This window comes from Bison bison, unplaced genomic scaffold (assembly GCF_000754665.1).
Source record: "Bison bison bison isolate TAMUID 2011002044 unplaced genomic scaffold, Bison_UMD1.0 scf7180017864451, whole genome shotgun sequence".
NCBI classification, from domain to species: domain Eukaryota; kingdom Metazoa; phylum Chordata; class Mammalia; order Artiodactyla; family Bovidae; genus Bison; species Bison bison.
In genome coordinates, this window is record NW_011495013.1 from 2,434,975 (window position 1) to 2,458,112 (window position 23,138).

General features: G+C 39.0%; 1 protein-coding gene across 1 annotated transcript in view; it reads right to left on the minus strand.

The window, feature by feature from the left end:
* The window catches only part of ATP8A1 (ATPase, aminophospholipid transporter (APLT), class I, type 8A, member 1), a 208,377-nt gene extending 185,499 nt beyond the window's left edge, over positions 1 to 22,878 (minus strand). The window contains exons 1-5 of the mRNA XM_010858921.1: positions 22,854 to 22,878; positions 22,193 to 22,307; positions 20,391 to 20,490; positions 18,872 to 18,970; positions 13,026 to 13,071 (exon numbers count right to left, since the gene is read on the minus strand). Of these exons, the coding sequence (XP_010857223.1) occupies positions 13,026 to 13,071; positions 18,872 to 18,970; positions 20,391 to 20,490; positions 22,193 to 22,307; positions 22,854 to 22,878 (385 nt within the window). The remainder of the gene's footprint in view (positions 1 to 13,025; positions 13,072 to 18,871; positions 18,971 to 20,390; positions 20,491 to 22,192; positions 22,308 to 22,853) is intronic.
* Between the last annotated feature and the right edge of the window lie 260 nt (positions 22,879 to 23,138).

Here is a 23,138-nt window from a genome sequence, read left to right on the forward strand (position 1 = left end):
CACTGGTGGCGCTAGTGGTAAAGAACCCTTCTGCCAATGCAGGAGACATAAGGGACACAGGTTCGATCCCTGGGTCAGGTAGATGCCCTGGAGGTGGGAATGGAAACCCACTCCAGTATTCTTGCCTGGAGAATCCCACGGACAGAGAAGACTGGCGGGCTACAGTCCTCAGGGTCGCAAAGAGCTGGACACGACTGAAGTGACTTAGTACTATTCCACCAGTAAAACTGCCCCTAGAGTACAAGGGGTTCAGAGCACAATGCTTAAGAGTAAAAAAGTCCTGGGTTTAGATGCCATCTCCATCGGTGTCAAGCAATATCTTCCTCAAAATCAGTTGTTACAAAGAATAAACAAATGAGAGCATTTTGCCGGCAATCACAGTGGCTACAATATTAAGTCAACAAGGAGCGCTGGAAGAGTGCTGTTCAAATGTACATCCCTGAATGACGGGGCTACAATCTGCATAGATTTAAATTAGAAAAAGAATCCTGTTCAATAGCACTGTTGTCATTTATTTTCTTCTAATCCCATCTCATATAAGTAAACATTTTCCCACTGCAATACCCCACTGTTTAAAAACCAGCATCCAGTATTTTTAAAATTAAGAGGCTTGACATGAAAATGAAGACTGCAGGCTCATCTAGAAGCCCGGTCAATTCCTGCACTGTGACCTGCGGCTGGGACAGCAGGGGTCCCCACTTTCAATGAGGCGCACCACTCCATCACCATGCTTGTTTGTGGTTTCCCACTGCCGGACATACAGCCGACTTCCCTTATTTAGGAGACCTGCCTGGCTCACACATACGAGGTTTTTCTCTCCTTCACTGAGGTATAATTTACAACCAGCTATATAGACCTTATGTGTTTTGTTCAATGAGTTTTAAAAAACTGTAAACATCTGTGAATCCACTACTTAGAACGAGATATAGAACTCCAGAAAGACTCCTTGTACGCCTTTACCATCCATCCATCCTCCCATCCGCAGAGGCAAATATAAATTATTCACCATAAGTTAGTTTTGCATGTCACATGCAATGAACCACATAATATTTTTGTATTGAAGTTTCAAACAGTGTATCTGAGATTCTGTTTAAAAAAGTTTATTTCCACCATTAAATTGACATGGTACTACGGGAGACTGATTTTTGGATTCTGTATTTATGCCACTGATCAATTTACACATTTTTCATACCAATATATACCAGGCCTTGATCACTGTAACTCTACAGTAAGTTCTGAATTTAGGTAGTCTTCCTACATTGTTCTTTTCCAATATTGTTTGGCTATTTTGAGTTCTTTGCATTTCCATGTAAATTTTAAAACTGAATTGTCAATTCTGAAAAACAAAACAAAACAAAACCTCTAAACCCTCTTAAGAATTTGATTTGGGGCTCAAGTGTTTCAATTCATTGCAAGCCCGGACAAGCTATACCTTTCTATTAATTTATGTCTTCATAAATTTTCTCTAGTATGTTTTTGTATTTTACAGTGCATGGGTCTTTTATTAGATTTACTTCTTGATATTTGATGACTTGTTTCCTTATACTGTAAGTTGTCTTTTTTTTTTTTTACCACATTTTCCAATTACTCATTGGTGGTATACAGAAATGCATTAAACTTTCATACAATGATCCTGTCACCATTAATTTTGTTAAATTCACTTATTAGTTCTGGTAGGACTTTTTTCTGTTTGTTTCATAGCAATACTTTCTAAGAAAATTAATTTCAGTTTGTTAACAATGCTGTATTATGTTTGGCAGTTTTATTGTCCTCATATGCCTCATTGTTCATCTTATTTTTAAGCTTATGCTCTTATGAGAAAAAAAAAAAATTTCTTCCCCTAGACTCCAAGATCTGGGACTCAAGAACGTTCTCTTTCCATTCACTGCTGTATTCCCAGTGTTTCCATGCAACACAAAGGTGCTCAGTCAATACTCACTGGATGGAAAGTGGATGCATTGATGTTCTTATGTGTTTGGGGTCACATAAAGCCATAGTAGTAGATTTACTAAAGATACAACCCTGCTCCCTAGTAGATTTCCTGTTAAAAATATACACACAATGTTTAAAAAACAGCTGCAGAGGAAAACACTTTGGCATCTCCTGAAAAGGTTAGGCACAGAGCTATCATGAGATACAGAAATTTCACACCTAAGTGTACATCCAAGAACTGAAAACATATTCATACAAGAACTTGTGCACAACTGTTCACCATATCATTGTTCATAATAAGGAGAAGGCGCAAACAACCCAAATGCCCATCCACCAACGAATGGTTAAACTAGAGGGGTATATCCACACAACGGAATGTTATTCAGTCATATAAAAGGAATGGAGTGCTGATACACGTGACAACTGGATGACTCCTGAAGATAAGCCAGACACAAAAGGCTATATATTGTATGGTCCCCTTTATGTAAAAGCCCAGAATAGAGAAATCCATATGGATAGAAAGTAGATTAGTGGTTGTCAGAGGCTCTTGGAAGAGGCAATGGGGACTGTTTATATGTCTGGGGTTTCTTTTTGAGGTGATGAAAATACTCTGGAATCAGATAGTGGTGATGGATGCATAATGCTGTGAATATATTAAAAACACTGAACTGTACACTTGAAAATAATGAATTTTACAGTATATGAATTATAATTCAATAACGAACAGCTACATAAAATGATGCCAATGAACTATTTAAACATTTGCTTAAAATAAACTTCTCAGCTTCAGAAGTTCCTAAATGATTCCAACGCGAGCAGCTGGAAATGGTTATGCAACCAGTAGATGCACTAATGCTCCTGTGTGTTTGGGACAGGAACGTCCTCTGATGTTAGCTTTGCGCCACCCTTTCCAGCTCTGGAACTTAACTAACCCTCCTTGAAATGGTGCCACTTGGAAGAGGTTTGTCAGTTCACATCCAAAAATAGCTCTGAACCACTCCACTGGGTTCCCCTTACAGGCTGGAAGAGTCACAACAGGCTCACCAAACTCAGCAGACCATGCCAGGGAGTCTGCTCCACCAGGGAGGTTAGAAGCGTGGCCACTTTCATGGAAACCTGGAAAACCATCTGAATCTGCTTCAGTTCTCCATCCCCCCACCAATACTCATCCCCTTCAACCTTGCTTGGATGGTTTCTCCATGCACATTCGAGCCCATCTACATCCTCGACCCCCCTACCTGACCCTTCTGCAGCACCCTCCCTCTATAAACCAGCCAGTTCTACCATCTCATAGGGAATGCCTGCCTCCACCAGAACAGTACATCCACCTAGCCTCTTCTCTCCTCCTCTCCATCCAAGTGTTTCCTCTCTATTCATCACTGGAGTCACACTGTAAAATATGTCTTACTACAAAAACTGACACGCCTAAGAAGCTTTTAAATACATATTCAGCCAATAATGTTTTCTACCAAACTACAGAATCGATGTATTACTATCCAAGCCAACAGGAGTTATATAAAACGAAAAGCTGAATGTCTCTCCTCATCTCATCCCACTTTCTCAAGGTAAGGAATGCTAACTGATTCATCCTCATACTTTCCTCTAGACAAGCATAGACACATGTATGTTTATTTTCTTTCTTTTCAGAAAATGTATTTCTCTGCAACCTGGTTTTCCACTTAACATATACTTTCAGGACAAAGCATGGAGACAGTCTATTTTTTGAAAAATAATCCCTGTATCTTTGCATCTGTTACAAATGGATAGATAATTTGAACAGACTCACAAGACTCCACAGGGTGCATTCAAGAAAAGTTTTAATCAAACTAGAGGATGTGGTATAGCTGGAAAAGGAGTGGTAGCTTAAAAGCCCAGGCAAGTACCAGGAGCCCAAAAAGCTTCTAGGCACAGACCTCCAGGGTTTTTCCTCATTCACCGAGGACATGGATTTAAACTCCATGATATGGAGGATAAATCTTAACTTCAGGGAAGCCTGGGAAGATGTTTCCAGGGGATCTTTTATACCCCCTCATCAATTAGACAAGTCAGATTATGTTACAGGTTAAACCAGGTAAGTTACAACTCAGTTAAACTACCACTCGTCTACATCCTTAAACCCAGCAGAGAAGCAAGTTTTGGGTGCCCCAGGGAGTTTCAAACCCTACAAAGCACCTTATAATTCACCAATTAGTCCATCTTGTCCTTCTCTTGGCCAAGTTTCAGCATCACAATTCCAGGTGTCCCTGAGTTCAGCATAGAGCTATTTCAGACCAGCTGTGAAACAACTCTTTCACATAACAGCTATATCATAGTGTATTCAACCATCCTCCTCTCAATGGAAACGTTGACTTCTGCTTTTTCTGCCACCTCAAACAACACTGAAATATATTTACATGATTGTATCCTAGAGGAGAAGATTCCCAAAGGAGCACCGCTGGCTCTAGGGTATTTATGTTCGTACTTTTATCAGATACAACCAGATTCATTCCTACTGCAATCTATACCATCATTAGCAATATATAAAGTCCCACTGACAATAAACTTAGACAAGCACAAATTGTTATCAGTCCTTTGAATTTTGTCAATCTGATAAGTATTTGGTATTTATTCTGAAAGTTACAGTGGACTGGATTAATACAAGTGTAAATTACCTTAATGTCTTACACTGACTTAGAATTCTAACTAGGTAGAGAAACACATCTTTGGATGTAGTACAGAACCTGGGTACTCAACAAGTGGTCCCCAGATCTGCATCATCAGCATCACCTGGAGGCTTCTTAGACCCTGGGATGTTTCTACCCTTTCTATATTTTACCCCCAATTTCATTTGTTCTTGCATACAGAACTGGAACACAGAAATAAAGGCTGGATGCACAGTTTCTTCAAACTTGAGGCTAGACCCATTTTAGGATATAGAGAACAACACAGAATTCTGGTGAAGTTAAAAATCACAGCTCACAATATAGAAAAGGTTTCTGTACAATTTAAGGCTTGAATACTGGCTGAGTATAAAGGTCAGTCACAATTCATTACTGTCTTTACTTCTGAACTGGTTCTTAAAATCCAACCACAGAACAATGAAAATAAACCATATCACATGTATAGACTGGTGACTGAAACAGCAGCCTAGTTATTTTTAATCACTGACCTCCTTTGACCCAGCTCTAGCCAGGTTTAGAGGAAGCAAGAAGTGACGCTGGGTCCTTTGCTGAGCTTTCAGCTTTCTTGAGCCCAAAGTAAACTTACTTCATAACCCTAGAGAAGGTGAGTCGTGGAGATGACCAGTGATGCCTTGGTGAAGGGGACTGTGAACAAGCTGGAACAGAATTATGCCAATGGCCTGTCTCATGATGCCACAACAACTCATTCTTTTCAATGCAAACCTCTTCCACCTCTCAGTAGTTCCCCAAACATACCTGCTATAATTTCCACATGGGCTAATTAGTCTGACAATATGCATGGCAGAGCTCAGATTTTAAACAAACACCTCAAATGTCACCTGTTTTTACTGAGCAGGATGCTACTTAACAGCTTTTGTTGTAATGGGCTGTCTTTTCTGAAATGAAAACATTCTGTTACAGTCCCTTGGAAATTCCCTAATCAAAGGCTCTGGAGAAGGTTCGATGCACGATACTGGATGTTTGGGGCTGGTGCACTGGGACGACCCAGAGGGATGGTATGGGGAGGGAGGAGGGTTCAGGATGGGGAACACATGTATACCTGTGGCGGATTCATTTTGATATTTGGCAAAACCAATACAATATTGTAAAATTAAAAAAAAAAAAAAGGCTCTGGAGAAACTGTCAGTCTTTCAGGACTTGATGAACATAAGGTACAGGTGCTGGCTCACCTGGGAGAGAAGCCATTACCGCAGCCATCTGACTGGTCTACCACGAGGACTGTTAGAGAAAGAGTCACTGGGGTACCGTGGGGTGCCTGCTATTCCTGGGCAATCAAGCCACTTCTTGAAGCAGGTAACAAAAGGCAAGTTATCCAAGGGGACAATGGGCACTACCACTGTCACATAAAACAGAGAAACCACCGCAAAGGCAGCATGCTGCAACTCCTATACAGGAGTTACCACTGAAGAGGAGCTTTAATGCACTGAGAAGGGTAAGAGTGCTGCTGAGCTTATGGTTTTGAACTGGGCAGAGAAGGAAAACCAACATAGACAAATTAAAGCATCAATTCATTCACTACGTAGACCCTTACTTACAAAGATAACCTGAAGGCAAAAACCTCTTGTGGCACAAACTGGCAAATGCACAAAAGTCTCCTGCATAAACTTCCCCAGAAAGGTCAAGTTAAGCAACAACCTGCTTGGGGTGTACTGACAAAGGCAAAGGGAACTTTTTGAGTTCCACTCTTGTCCGTATTCTTTTTAGAGATTTTCAACTAATTAATATTACTTTTATCAACTTGCTTATAGATAAGGAAAAAGTGGAAACAGTGGCAGATTTTATTCTCTTGGGCTCCAAAATCACTGCAGAGGGTGACAGCAGCCATTAAATTTAAAGACACGTGCTCCTTGGAAGAAAAGCTATGAGAAACCTAGACAGCATATTAAAAAGCAAAGACATCACTTTGCTCACAAAGTCTGAATAGTTAAAGCTATGGTTTTTCCAGTAGTCATGTATGGATGTGAGAGCTGGACCATAAAGAAGGCTGAGAGCCAAAGAACTGATGCTTTCAAACTGTGGTGCTGGAGAAGACTCTTGGGAGTCCCTTGGACAGTAAAGAGATCAAACCAGTCAATCCTAAAGGAAATCAACCGTGAATATTCATTGGAAGGACTGAAGCTAAAGCCAAAGCTCTAATACTTTGGCTACCTGATGTGGAGAACTAACTCATCGGAACCTCCTTTGCTCAAAATGTTTTCCCCAATCCTGCCTAGAGTCATGAATCATTTGCATTTTCCTTCCCATAACTTAGAAATTCCTTGAAAGAAAAATCTCCCTTCACTGCTTTGCCAATGATTCATTACAACCTTCCCTGTAGCCAGGCTTCGGTTCTCAGGGACTCCCTGGTTACTCTCCAGTTTAGAACTAGAACTCCAGTTAAGAACTGTCACTTTTTATTTTTTTAACTCAAGTATATCTGACTTACAATACTGCATTAGTTTCAGGTGTACAGTACAGTGATTCAGGTTTTTTTTTTTTTTTGCACATTATATTTCATTATATGTTACTATAAGATATTGACTGTAATTCCCTGTGCTACACAGTAAATTCTTGTTGTTTATCTATCTTAGGACTTCTTAAATGCTCATTTTAGTGGGTATCACTGTCCCAGTCCTCTATTAATTCAGCAGCACTTGGTGTTTGATGGGGCTTCCCCTCTGGTGGCAAGTCCAGTTGGACTTATCCATTGTGTATTTCCCTTTGACTTCTCATCAACACCGCCCTATTCCTCTTCCCTAATCAATGAAAATTCAGTCTCCTTTTGTGTCTCACCCCACACCTCCCCATACAGCTGTCACCCTCTTTGTTCAAAAGTATGACTGGGAACCTAGCCATCCCTTTCATAATTCTCTTTAAGTTTTTCATTCTGGTTTTCAAAAGCCTCCAAATTATTATCCTATCTGGTCTCCCCATTCCTGTCTCCACTGCTCCCAGTCATGTATCCTATGCAATAGTCAAAAGAGATTACATTCAGCCCTGCCCACTGCCATTTCCTTGGGTTCTGCATCTGAGACTCACTCTGTCATTTTGTATAAGGGACTGGAGCATTGGATGTGGTATCCGTGGGGGTCCTGGAACCAATCCCCAATGGATACTGAAGGACAACTCTACTTGCTATTCCCAGAATATACCTCACGCCTCCCCATTTTCTCCTGGATCAGCCCTGCAACCATCCCAACAGCTCTGCTTACTGAAAGGCCCCTTGTCTTTATGAACTTTGCACGTGACATTTCTAAATCTCCACCTCTTTCATTTGGCCTTTATTAGTTTTTCTATCTTGTATTATAATATCAGTGAGCATCTTACCTTCCCTACCAGATTCTAATTTCCTGTAGAGCAGGCACAAAGCCTGATTTCTTTCTGCATTTTCTGCACTGGGTCTTACACAATGTAGATATTCAGTAAGACCCACTGAAGTGAAATAATAAATAGTCTAACCTGGAGTCACACCTGTTTTTCTCCTTTATCTATGGCCCTCAATTTCCTCAGTGGGTTTTTTGTTTCTTGGTGTGCAACTTTTATTTCTGGGACAAATGAAAGCCAATCTAGGGCTGTACTTCCTCCTAAATAAATACATCCTTTTCAACCAGAGCTTCTGTTGAAAATATCTAACAAGTTCAATTTATGAAATCCTAAAATGTTTAAATGTTAATTTGAAGATATTAATAATCTTAGAGGTATCTGAAAACATTCTTTGTAAAATAGTGCTCAATTTTTAAGTCCAAATTTTAAGCTCATGGAAACAATATCATCTTTGAACTATTTATAGGTAACTTATGTACACACAGCAGAGTACAGGTCCAGACTTATGGATGGATCAGACATGCAGATGCCTCCAGCTAGACGAAAAAGCTGCACACTGGCTTTTTGAATAAGCCAGGAAAATGGTGCTATTTTAAATCCCTTAGCACGTAGTTGAACTCAACCAGATGGATTTAGCCCTGGTAGTAGGTCACCACAGCCTTAACAACCTAAAACAAATTCAACCCACAAAAACTCAATGTCTTTTTCATAAAGGACTTTAAAGATGAAATCGCTTCCAGTAGGAGATAAGCAACTATGTGCCCTGCAGGGACGTAGCCTGCTAGGGGTTATCAGCTGCCACCTGCTCAACTCCACTACCGAAGAGGCAGATGTGGCTCCAGGGAAGAATGAAGCAGCTGGAGATGAGATCTATTATTTTTAGCTATGTGCCTAGTTAAAAAGAAATTGCTGTTGTCTTTTTCTCCATTAAATTAAGATAAAGCAAAACTGCTTTATTAAAGATTTGTTCTAATCCAATAGCTATCAATACCTACAAATAAAATGAGGTATGAAAACAAACTAACAGCAGTAATGGTGACCCTCATTCAACAGCAGCATCCAGTCAGGTGACTGATGGGCTGATACCAGATGTCACAGGCATCTCCCAGACATTCCCGCCTGCAGGATGTATGCACACCACCCTTCAGGGAAGATATCCAAACCTGGGATTTTAAAAAAGCAAATCTATTTCCATAAGAGGCTTATTTCATTTTAATTTTTTAGATCTCCATCCCTTCCCAGGCCTCTTGATTGTGATTTTATGTGAAACTGTCATTCCTCTTGAAAATACTGGCATGACAGCTACAGTAGTTTCCCACACAAAAAAATAAAAGCATATGCTTACAGTTTAAAAAGAGAACTGGCTCAACCACCAGAGCAAATTCATATGGGGAACTGGTTTCAACATACATATTATGATGATAATTACAAATGTATCATTTACAAATTTCTGCAGCACTAAATTTGGCCAAGAAAATCCAATTAAGGATCTACAATGAGAGACTGGCTCCCAAGTGTATGTAAACACATGGAATAGGGTACGTCGAGTACTGCGAGTTCAAATACTGAGGAAGAAATCAGAGAAAACAAAGGTAAGTGTAGATGTCGGGGAAACTGGGGCATCCCGAATATGGCAGTACTCTGGGGCTTTGGGCAATGGAAGTGGTACGTGGAAACGGCACTGTGTTCACAGGAGACTGAGCAGAGTAAAATAATGACGTAATGACTTCAACAGACAAAGTAAAGAGACAGCAAGAACTGCCACCAGAGTAGTTTTTCATCAGTGCCTGCAAAACAGTCTGGGACACAGTGCTTTGAAAATACGGCTTTCCACTTAGCTCACAGCCTAGATAATGAATTTTCAAGGAGGCTCCTTTCATTCCTAGTTTCTTCTTGGTTCCGTATGGGTACTGAAGTATCTAAAGAGAGAGTGGCTCCTTTACTCACACAGAGCACCTGTTAAGGATGGGCCCCTGGGCTAGAGATGCGGGGACACAAAGATGAAGAAGACCTGCCCTCCGCAGAATCTAGAATTTAATCCCTGCTTGAGTTCATTCACTGGTGAAAATGAGGCATCAGACATGTATCAGTCCACAGTTAAATGGCTAAAAATGTGGTAAGTGAAATCATGGGTTTGTGTTTCTGAAGTCACTAGGGAATGACAGAGGGAAATAGTCACCTCTGTTGCCTCAATGCAAAATAAGGAGAGAAAATATTCATTTTGCTAAGAATATATAAAGATTAATATTTGAATCTGAGGGAAAGATGTCTTATATACTACATGGTCTTGGTAAACACTGAGAAAATGAAATTAAAGTTAACTACTTCAAATGTCTGTCAAAAATTATCTGTAAAAAATAACTCCCTTCCTACTCCTACACCCATTCCTGCCTTTCAACTCAGGAAAGCAAATCGAATTTCAGTCTGGCCTAATAACAGATGGCTTTCATATAAAGTAATCTGAGTCCTCTGACAACAAGCGGTATCCTACTCAAACGTTTCTGTTAACTCTGATCAATTTCAAAATCAAAGATGACCAATATTCAAACTGGGCAAAGAAAAAAAAAGGATACAATTCTCTTAGCAAATATTCAAGTCAAATTAAAGACCATAATTTCTTGGATATGGGCTTTCCAAGTATTCTGCTGACTTAAAATGGTTTTTATATGTAAGCCCTGAGTACATGCTAAGTCGCTTCAGCTGTGTCTGACTCTTTGCAACCCTATGGACTGTAGCCTGCCAGGCTCCTCCGTCCATTCTCCAAGCAAGAATACTGGAGTGGGTTGCCAGGCCCTACTCCAAGGGAATCTTCTTGATCCAGGGATCAAACCCACGTCTCTTATGTCTCCTGCATTGCAGGCGGGTTCTTTACCACTAGCACCGCCTGGGAAGCCCATATGTAAGCCTTAATATTTTCTTTTTGACATGAAGAGGCTACTATAGAAGCCTTTCCTCTCACTTTTAACCTACAGAGCTAATCCTGTTAATCCAGAATGAATAGGTGAAACAAGAATGATAACTAAGACAGAGTATTTTTCCTGATTAGTAGGCAAAAGGGAATTTTTTTGGTAGTAGGCAAGTACCTGGAAAATCAGAGAACTGATTAGTACAGGGTGTGGCAGCCTAGAGTAGCAGCTATGATGGCTACTCTCCAACTGTACAATGTTGAATTCTTGGGCCAAGGCTTGAAAATAATTAACTGCTAGTCCCTGAGATTATGACCCCTCTGCCATAGGATACATTAAGCACTGGAAAAAAAAGTTAAATATTTCTGATTTAAAAGCTGTTGCTGAACTTTCTGAGTAACAGGAAAACACATGCAAAAACTGCACATTGCAAAAAATACCCATACCTGAAACATTTGAGCTTTTCCCCTTTTCAGTATCTATGGCTGTCCTTTTCTAACTAAACTCTTAGAGTAGCTTAATCCTCAGGCTTCTAACAGCCCCCTATTGAATGACATTCTGCTCTCCAACTTTAATCTGCATATTTATCTTTTCTCCTTTTGGCTTGTAAACTTTCTCCAGCTACTCAGTATATATAAGAAAAGTTGGAATCCCCTGGCTTGGCACTCAAGGCCCTGTAAATTTAACCTACTTTTCTCAATACGTTGGCCACCTGATGAGAAGAGCCAACTCACTGGAAAAGACCCTGATGATTAGAAAGACTGAAGGGAAGAGGAGAAGGGGATGGCAGAGGATGACATGGTTAGACAGCATCACCAACTCAATGGGCGAGAATTTGAGCAACTCCAAGAGAGAGTGGAGAACGGGGGAACCTAGCATGCTACAGTCCATGGGGTCACAAAGAATCAGACAGGATTTAATGACTGAACAACAACAACAACCTTTCTGATCATGTCTTTGCTTTCCTTTGCCACGAATGTTCTTTCTCCATCTGGCCCTCTAGCAGTGGTTCCACAAAGCAACCCAACGGCTGTCTTCATCTCTATTCAGAAAACGTCTCTTCTTCCTTCCTCAGGCAGCACAACAGGCAATATATGCCCTTCCCAAGTGCCTCTGTTTATCCAAACTTTTCGCCAAATTCAAAACCTAGCTCAAGTTACCCCACAATTCTCTCTCCTGCTTTTGAATCCGTAAAGCATTTGACACAGAAATCATTATTTGTTACAAAAATCTAGGGATCACATAATGCGAACCCTTCATTTTCCACACAAGATCATTTTTCACCTTTACAGAGTTCCCATCTTATAGTTTTTCATGTGTCTGATAATAAGTATAATCTCAATAAACATTTAATTTCTTAGGTAATGCTTTAATAAATGTACCATCTTCAAATGCATCAACTATCAGCAGATAATTCCTTTGGTAGAAGGTGGTGAGAAGAGAAATTAGGCATTTTGACAGAAATCCACAAAAATCATAGCTGTATAAAAACATCATTTTTAATTACCAGCTAATTTTGGCAGACATGGCTGATCCTCACCACAACAAGGAACTTCAGAGAGAGATGATATTCTCAGATGGGGAAAGCTCAGGGATGGGGTAAGATGTCTGTTTCATTATGCCCCTGGGTACTTTTTTTCTAATTGAAAGCAACAGTGATCTATTTGCTTGTGTTAAAGGTCATCTGGGTTTCGACTCTATCAAAATGAGACCCACAGTACAGAGCCATATCAGCATGCCATGTGCTTCCCAGAAGCTGGCTTGGTTCTACTTATTTCTGAAGCATTTATCACCCGTAAGTACAGGATAACTCAAAGTGCTTCCAACATGCCTTGTAGCCAAGTAACATCACACCTGACTATTTTCTATAAATCTTATCTAGAGTAACATCTATAGATCTCACACACACACACATTTCGTAGCATTTAACACTGATAAAACAACTGCAGATTTTATGGACAGTACTTGTGAATACATTGCTATGAGGCATTTAAATGTATTAAAAACTTTACATTTCAAAAATATTACATTACCCCTGTAAATCACTCTAAGGTGAATTTAAGTGTCATGCTAATAAACACTCCAAAACAAAACTTAAGAGATACACAGTGTTCTCAGTTGAATTATATTTAATCGAAGTGATTGGTAGATATCACCATGAGTGTTTTTGACAGATATGAGAAACAAAATGTAAAATTCCTACCTTGTGTCTGCTTCTTGTTCACTGCATTATCAGCTTTATGTCGTTTCTAAAGTTTAAAAGCAAAAACAAAAACTGTGAAAAAGTGGATGAGATTAACAAAACAAGATAGCACCTGTAACAAAAGTCAGATTTTTTTCCTTTAAACTTATGTTTCTCAAGGCTTTTATCCTTTCACACCCGTATCAATTTTATAAGTAAGCCCAGAGTATGGTGATGGGAACAATCAGAGTACGTGGGGATTTGAAAATGGAAAGTGCAATCCATAGCATCTTTATTCCCTTTCTAGGAGTACAGGTGTGTGGCCTCAACAAGACCTTACATTATTGCACAGGTAAGATTAAAATTTTAATGTATTAGAAAAGACAGAGCTAAAAGACTGATTTAGACTTTTGCTTAAATAACTTACTTAAAAGGAAGAGTGCCCAGGAGAATTATCTGTAATAACTACCATTGAACAATGATACCAAAATATTTTCAGTTTCTCATGAAATTCATTATCTAATTAGGCTAAGCACATCCTCTGTAATTTAATGACGTGCCAATGTCTGTCAACAACGAGAACCAACACATCTACCATTGGCACAACACTGCTTCTACCCACTGGTCCCAACAGCCCCTCCCCCACCTTCAGAAGTCACTGAATCTCATGTTCTTTCCTCCCAAAGCACAAATAAATTGAGCATTAAACAAGCAAGTTAGTCTACATCTAGGTGGGTGAATCTGAAGAGCTGCCAAAGCCAAGACTGTATAGCAGTAAGAGAAAAGGAGGGTCAGAGGAAAGGTGAGAATCTGAGTGGTCAGGGGGCTAACTTCTCTACAGTTCAACTAGAGGCTTTCCAGGGCTTCTGTCTAAACTTACAGCACTGAGTATAACACAGCTGCCTCTGCTGACACTGCAGGAGTGTTAAGCGTAACTGATTCTGAGCTCAAAGATTCTATCATATAAAGCCCAACAGTCAGGTTTAGCTACACATATTTGATCACAAGGTGGGTTGGCATGAATGCAAAACAAATGAGTTAAGAAGAAACATGGTTTTTGGACTCACAGGGCACAAATGAAAACATTTTTCCAGACAAAAGCCTGGGCCTGTAGATGAGCACTCCTAGACCCAGCAATGCTCACGAGGAGCAGCATAATAGCTGGTAGTGTGAGCTCAGTTCATCCAAACAATCAGCCACTGAACTGCGCAAAATGCAAATGGGGCATTCAGAACGCCTCTGCGGAAGGCTTGCTGAAAAGAATTCTTGCCACATCCACATGTGGGAACACACTACAATTCTCTCCCATAATAAAACACTTGCTAATAAGTGTCATAATGCAGACTTTAAATAGACAAGTTATTGCTTCCAAAAGTAAGCACATGATTTGACAGCAAAGGTTTGCAAATAAATTTTTAAAGTTCTGTTAACTTTACAGCATCAGTGGAGAATATTTTATGATTGATAAAACTCTAAACTACTTACTCTTTTTTTTCTTTGTTAAAAAAAAATCTTGGAAAATTAGGAAGCAACCCAAAATAAATTTTGGCCCAAAATAATAGTCCAAGGGAAATTTAGGTATTTGAAGGTGGTGCCAATATTTTCAAAACAACGCACATCTATGACAGACAATAGTTAGATTTCCAACTGAGGGAGACAAATAAAAGCTAATTAATGAAACATTCAACTTAAACTGGAAATTTAATCTTAGTGAAACTTAAGGAGATCCTGAATATTACTTTCCATCTGCAGAGAATTCTTATACATGAGCCTCTCCTTCCTCAACCTTCCTACCACACAATAAATTAGGTTACTTGTTGAGACGTTGTTGTGTTGAATATACATAAGGATCCAACCCAGATAGATTCTAATCATATTACTACAAAAAGAAAGCATCTTTGTTTCCAAAGAAGATCCTTATTCCTTTTAAAACTTATATAGTTTGGAAGAAATGTATATAGCTATTCCTTAAATTAAAATACCTCTATTGAGTTGTAATCAGAATTCATTTACTATCATTGAGAACTAGTGAATGATTTACTATTATCAATATTTGATTGACAGTGCTCCAGTAAACTGTACTGTATAAACTGCATCATGAAATTTACGGTACTTAAGTGTGCAGTGCTGACCACCCCTTCATTCTGGGAACCCTTCCTTCTCAAGGCATGTCTTCAGACATCAAGCCCAGGCGTTCTACTTGCACCTTGGCCCTTTCTTCTTCAGCTCTCAGTGACGGATTTCCTCAACGCTTACTCCCTGCCTTCTCTGCTTCTCACTCAATACTCTCTCAGCTCATTTATAATTTCAGTGATAATCATCATCAAACATACCAGTCAAGACTCTCATCTGAGCTCCAGAAGGTTACATTCAGTGGCCTTCTTGGCAGTTTCCTTTGATAGTCTTAAATGCATCTCAAACTATGTCTTAAGGGCAATCTCTGATTTTATCCCCCAAGACCTGCTACTTGTCTCAGACATGGAACCATATAGCAGCCACTTACACAAACCAGGAACTTGAGATTCGTAAGTACTTTCTCTCCTTTTCATTCCCATGCAATCTATTTCTTCATTCAATAAATGTTGGCAAAGCACTGTGTCAGATCCCGTTACTACTGCTGATATGGCAATGAGCAAAAGACAAAAACTCTTGCTCTCAGGGAACTTACACACTAGTGGTTGGAGATGAAGCAGTAATAAGATAAGCAGGATATGTAGAATGTCAGATGGTAATATCTTGTCAATTTTATTCTTAAATATATATTGAATTCATTTTTCTATATTTCTTTATCTTTACGACACCACTTAATCTAAGATACTTGGTTTTCATACCAGCTATTACCAAAAGTGTTAATTTTAATTGCCAGTCATTTCCAACTCCTTGGGAACCCATCAACTGAAGCCTGCCAGGCTTCTCCATCCATGGAGTTTTCCAGGCAAGAATGCTGGAGTGCACAGCCATTCCCTTCTCCAGGGGATCTTCCGGACCCAGGAATTGAACTGGGGTCTCTTGCATGGCAGGTGAATTCTTTATCAGCTGAGCTACCAGGGAAGCCCAATATCTAGTTCTCCTCTGTCTTCATGGGCAGGGCTTACCTGGTGGCTCAGCGGTAAAGAATCCACCTACAGTGCAGAACATGCGGGTTTGAGATGTGGGTTGGATCCCTGAGTTTGGAAGATCCTCTGGAAGAGGAAATGGCAACCCACTGCAGTATTCTTGCTTGAAAAATCCCATGGACAGAGGAGCCTGGTGGGCTAGTCCGTGGAGTCTCAAAAGTCAAAAATGACTTACCGACTAAACAACCACAAATACCTATGGACACTGAGATTACAGCTCCCTTTTGTATATTCTAATGTCGTGCTGTAAGCAGATGGGATATGTACCGTTTCTAGGCCAAAATGTACAAGAAGTGAGGCCCTCTGTTCTCTCTCCTCCTCTGCTCTGGTGACCACTGATATCCCCCAAAGCAGAGCCCTGATTCAGCTGCATTCCTAAGTGGCTACATGAACAGTGGACTTCCCTCCCTGCCTTCCTCCTGGACAAAAACGCACAGTGTCTTCGAGTACATAAAAAATTAACTTATGTTAAAGACACTGACATTTGGGACATGATTTATCACTGCAGCAAAAGTTTAACACATCCGAATACAAATCCTAATGAATAATGCCTGGCATCTAAGCACTGCTTCATACATTTTTGCTGAATGAATGAACAAATGAATGTATTAATAATTACTGATAAAGATACTCTGTCCAACTATCTAGACTATTATTTTATTGCTTTTCCTTCTCTAGAAAGTAACATTTCAATCTTCCTATTACTTTACAGGTTGATATAAATGTATTAAACCACTCCTCCAGAACATTTTTAGTCAATTTCTTAAAAATGTTTTTACTGGAGAACTACTTCACATGGTGCTCTTATTGCCCACAAAACTATTATTACACCCTTCAGGAATTGCCTGGGTAGCTGCTTCTCAAGAGTACCCAATTATTACGCTATGCCAATAAGAGTTCTGTTAAAAACAAGCAGATTTCTTGCCTACCATTTTATTTACCATATATTTTCATAGAAAAGGATACTAGAAACAATAGCTAGAGAACTTGCAGTTTTTCTAGAGAAAAGAGGGGAAGAAAAAAGGAAAAGCAGCTTATAACAGTGATTATAAGGCAGAACTCGCTGGAACCAAACTGTCTGATTTCTGACAGTCTCAGTTATTAGCCCTGTGACCCTGAGCAAGTTACCTTACCCCTCTGTGCCTCCTCTCCCTAATCTATAAAATGGGGATAATAGCAGTAATCTTTTGAAGGTTGTTATGTCTGTAGTGTGTGCTCAGTCATGCTAGACTCTTTGTGATCCCCTGGACCATCACCTGCCAGGCTCCTCTGTCCATGGCATTCTTCAGGCAAAAATACTGGAGTGGATTGCCATTTCCTCCTCCAGCAGATCTTCCCAACTCAGGGACTGAACCTACCTCTCCTCCATCTCCCTGAAGCTAAATAAATGTTATTATTATTGTTGGTGACTCACCACACTAAAACAGAGGAAGCGCATAGGACTGGATGGAATTCAGATTTTAACAGTTTCTTGCACAAGTTACATGCCCTCTCTAAGCTTCGGCTTTTTGAACTTTAAAATGAAGCTAAAATCTAGCTTTCAAAGTCACTGAAGGAAATTAACTGAAAAAAAAATGCAAAAACCACAGCACAATACCTAGCAAATAAGAGGTACTCAATGAAAAATAGGCTCAACAGAGGAAGAAAGGGGAATGCAAAAGGCAAAGAAAGACAACTGTTTTAAAGACCAATTCTCAAGGACCGCCAAGTGCAAGTCAAGGAGTGTAAGTCTGCGCAGAGTGATACAGGCAAGAAAAGAGGCTCATGAATTTTCAGTTAGTGGTCCCAGTAAGTAAGCCATTTTCAACTAGAGATTATGATGGTTTATACACAGGCGCATGCACACATACAACCTAGATACTTGAGTGAGGCTGATGATCTCTGTGGTCAGTTGACCCATTTCTAATTGGCCTAACAATGCTACAGCTCATGTGTTCTTCATGAGATCCCAATTTGATTCTTTACAAAATAATATCAATATTTGTACAACTTTACATTGGAGCTTTCTAAAGAATGTCTCAGTCTTTCCTCATCTTACCATCTGACTTGCCTAAGGCTTGACAGATGGTCATTTCAGACAGCCAATGTATTTAAAGGGCATAGAAAAAAAATACTAGCTTCCTCAACTAAAGTAGCTAAAATAATGGTGAAACAGAGGAAAAAGAAAAGCCTAATTTTATTTTGGGTAACTTATTTTATCAAGGGGAAACTGACTGACTTCCCCTTTTCTTTACTACTACAGAATAATAAAAATAGCAAATTTGCTGTTACTTTCCTTTAATAAAATAAAAGGAAACTGAGAACTAGTGAAAAAAAAATGAAAAAGAATCAAAGGTGTTTAATGAGGTGAAAACTACGGAAAATGGAAAAATAAAAAAATAAAAAAAATTTTTTACCTTATATAACTTGGAGGTTATGGTGTTTTAACTTGAAATAACCTTCAAATTGAAACTGAGCATACTTGAAAATAATGTTCAAATATAGTTTTCTCTCTAAGCTAATTACTACATTCAAATTAATTTATTTCATCACAAAGGCACAAACTTAAGAGATCACTGTAACAAGCATTCTGTAATATTAATCCTATAGAAATCAAGAGGAATTAACTCCAGGAATGGGAGCATTATCTTAAACACTTTTAAGATGAATATTTTAAACAGCCTGTATCAAGAATAAAACAACTTAGAAATTGCTATTTTAAAATATGTACATAAAATAACAGTGTTACATTTATGAAAAAAAAGTACTTACAATATCTTCTATTATCTCTTTGATAGCTGCCACAGCCAAAATAAATAAGAGAGGAACCAGTGTTGTATAGCGACCTGTTGGTGATACATCAGGTATTTGCTATTTGAAGGAAAAAAATAAATAAAAATGGAAGAGAAATTCAGTAAAACTAGCAAGTTTGTAATACATTTGAAAACAACAAAATCTTAATGCTTCTTAAAATATGCTTCATCGATTTTACCAACTTGGTGGACTAACACCAGGTGAGGCAATTTGCTTGAATCTAGTAAGCAGCTGGAAGAGAGTATACTAGTTTCACGGAAGCAGTCATATGTAGGACTAACACCTACTAAGGGGGACTGGTTAACTAAATTACAGCACATGCATTCAATATTCAGTTCAGTTCAGTTGCTCAGTCCTGTCCAACTCTTTGCGACCCCATGAATTGCAGCACGCCAGGCCTCCCTGTCCATCACCAACTCCTGGAGTTCACCCAAACTCATGTGCATCGAGTTGGTGATGCCATCCAGTCATCTCATCCTCTGTCGTCCCCTTCTCCTCCTGTCCCCAATCCCTCCCAGCATCAGGGTCTTTTCCAATGAGTCAACTCTTTGCACGAGGTGGCCAAAGTACTGGAGTTTCAGCCTCAGCATCAGTCCTTCCAATGAACACCCAGGACTGGTCTCCTTTAGGATGGACGGGTTGGATCTCCTTGCAGCACAAGGGACTTGCAAGAGTCTTCTCCAATTAGGTTGGCCAAAAAGTTTGTTCGGATTTTTCCCTAACACCTTATGGAAAACCCTGAATGAACTTTTTGACCAAGCCAATAAAATTTCATAAAGCATTAAAAATGGTATTTTAGAAATACAATGAATTATATGGGAAAAAATATCCATACATTACTATATGGGTAAGCAGATAATAAAATAGATACACTTTATGATCCCCCTTTTACAAGTCAATTAACAATGCTTGGGATAGAAAAAAAAAAAAAGACCAGAAGGATACACACTCAAATTTTAAGAGAGTAGCTGTGTTTTCCTGGTGATGAAATAATAGAGGTTCAATTTTTTTCTTTATGCTTTGTTGTATTTTCTTACTCTTTTTACATGAACATATAGTACTTTTTAATAAAACAAATCTTTCTTTCTGATTACAACTAACCCAAGTTCAAAACAAAAAAAGCTTTAAAATGGTAACTTTTGCATTCTAAAGTTCATAATTGACAATACTGCTGTTCCTAAAATAAATTACTATTTTAAGAAAAAATCCTATCCCTCTTTACCATCCAAAATGAAAAGTCCCTGCCATATTACTTTACTTCACTTTAAAATAAGCTGATGACAATGAATCAAAAGGCTTGAAGAGGTAGCAGCAGTATTCTAACCTGGCTTACAGCAGGAGCCAGAAATGCCCACCCAAACCAGCTTATCTCTCTGCATTTAGATAAGCTTCAGAAGACTGGTCATGGGCTTAAGAAACACATTTATTAATATCTGAACACATTATTCTGAGCTAAGGTTTTACAACATGACTTTACCTGGAGCAGTGCAATAAAGAGAAAAAATGAATTAGCGGCTCTTCTGAACTGAGAGTAGAGAAATCTTGGAAGGAATGTGATTATGTTGTATTTTGCAGTGCTAGAAAACAAAAATGAAAAGTAGCATAAAACTTAATTACTCCACAAATAGCACTCATATTTATAAAATTCTATTATCACCATATAAAAAATTAGATGATGAACAACAGCCCTTTGTTTTAAACCAGAAGACTACTGCAAATGGTCAGTAACCTCAATGAAAAGGAGTGAAAGTGTAATAAGAAAGAATCTTTTGTTTTCAATTACAATATTACAAGTTAATCACTAAAGGGATGTTTCCTACAAACTTAAATGATGCATAATAGCCCATCTCTTTGAACACTGCCTACTAGGTAATGAGCACTAAGCTAAAATACCTTTGTTTAGCTCACAGGAAACATCCTGACCACGCCCACTTGTAAATGCCTGCAAGAAGAAATTAACACATTGTCTCTGAGGATGATGGGAACCAGGAAGTATCTGACTTAACTCCCTCTACTTTCGGTATAAAAGCCGCCTGAATTCTAACTCAGGCAAGAGGGTTCTCTGTAAGGGTGTGAGCCTACCATTTCAGTTGCTGATTTTCTGAATAAAGTCATTATTCCTTTTCCAACAACTTGTCAATTACTGGCTTGTCCTAAGGCAAGCAGCAAAAGCTGAGACTCAGTAACAAAAGGAATTGTCTAAGTAGTAAGAGTTTAATTTTCTGCATAGTTTCTTTTGTTCTCTTTGGCCAATCCCCTTGTTATCATTACTAGCAATGGCTTACAAAGAAGAGCAACTTTAGCTAAGGTAGTGTATAATATGTTAATAGAAAATAAAATCTTGCCCCCCAAAATCAACAATTTGAGCAGGACCAGAAATATAAAATTGAGATGGCTTCCCTGGACCACATCAGTGAAATGGGGAGTTTTCTGGGGGTCTGTTTGAATTTTCTTCACTGCTGCTCTAGAAACTTGAGTAGGACTCCACACTAAACACATCAGATGTGTCCATAATCAGGAAGATACCATCATTTAGGCCTCAGAAACATCCAATCTTCCTCTTGTTAATTAAATAGAAGATTAACCACATAACTCAAGCTCAGAGAAGTTTCTCTAGAATTTGAAGGTGTAAAAATTAATTTTAAATGGTCATTTCACAAATCTAGGAGTTCTGTCATCAGGAAATCACTGGGCTGGCATGTGGTGGTGATGGGGGTGGTGTTCACTTGGTTCCAGGAGCCACTCAGTGAACAGTGCTTCTAAGAGGTATACTTTTACATTATTGTTGGAAGGAAAATAGAACAGTGAAGGAATTCTCACACCCTCCATTCTTGGACACCACACTAAATTCCGCAAGCATCAAAAGTCAATATTTAAAGACTATTTAACACAAAGGAGTTCTAAGAGAATTGCAAAGACTTATTTTAAAAGGTGAAAACCTGTTCATCAAAAACAATAGTTCACAGGTCTATTAACAGGTTTAAGACAAAGGCACCTACCCATGAACTGCTTTCATTATTCAGATACTATAAATAGAATCGGCAGCATATGGCTGCTTAGCCTTTCTGCTCTTTCCTACTTCTATATTCTTATTAGCATCACTTTATTGGCTAGAAGATAGAGAAACAGCTGATCTACACTGCTTCAAGAAGCTCTTAAATATTAAACTGATTTAATGAAAGCTCCTTTGCAAGTATTTTCATTTCAGCTGGGCCAGGGAGATGCCCACCCAAGCCCTGTTGTGGTAGCTGGTCCCAATAATTCTTTGGTAGTTCCTACCTGACATGGTTATTGCAGAATTTTGTCAGCTGAGGCTGGTTGATGAATATAGTCCTTATTTCTTCCTGGTCAGCCAGTGACGTCTTCTCCGAAACATCATCAGTCTTCTCATAACCTTAGAGAGAGAGAGAGACTCTTTTTATTTGATAAGAAATGCTTCATTGTATTATCCAGACCCAAACCACATTTCCTAACTATCCTAGAGCCTAAAATCTGTTAAAAGCTATATGAAAGTGAAAGTCACTCAGTTGTGTCCAACTCTTTGCAACCCCATGGGCTATACAGTCCATGGAATACTCCAGGCCAGAATACTGGAGTGGGTAGCCTTTCCCTTCTCCAGTGGATCTTCCCAACCCAGGGATCGAACCCAGGTCTCCTGCATTACAGGCAGATTCTTTCCCAGCTGAGCCACAAGGGAAGCCCAAGAATACTGGAGTGGGTAGCCTATCCCTTCTCCAGAGGATCTTCCCCACCCAGGAATCAAACCAGGGTCTCCTGGACTGCAGGTAGATTCTTTACCAACTAAGCTATCAGGGAAGCCCATATGTTCCCCCTTTATTGGTGTTGTTTCTGTTCTAATAAAAAGAACCCCCCCCACATTGAACATTTCTACTACATTTATTAATAAAAGGCAGCATTTAAGAGTCATGTCAAAGCTGACCCAATTCAAAAACAGTAACATCCATTTTTAATTTGTACTCTTCCCCAGAAATGGTCAACTTAGTTCTTGCATTACATATAAACACGTCCAAAACAGCACAGAATTCTAAAATGGTTTATAGTTTTAGACAAGACTAACAACACAGAGGTAATGACAATACATTCTGAAATTTTAAACATACCATTTAATGCATTTCTGGTTTTTGTTCTATCTTTGTGGATAAAGATAGAGAAAAAGATAAACAGTAAGGTTTAAACAGGTAACCACCACAATGATCTACCTTAC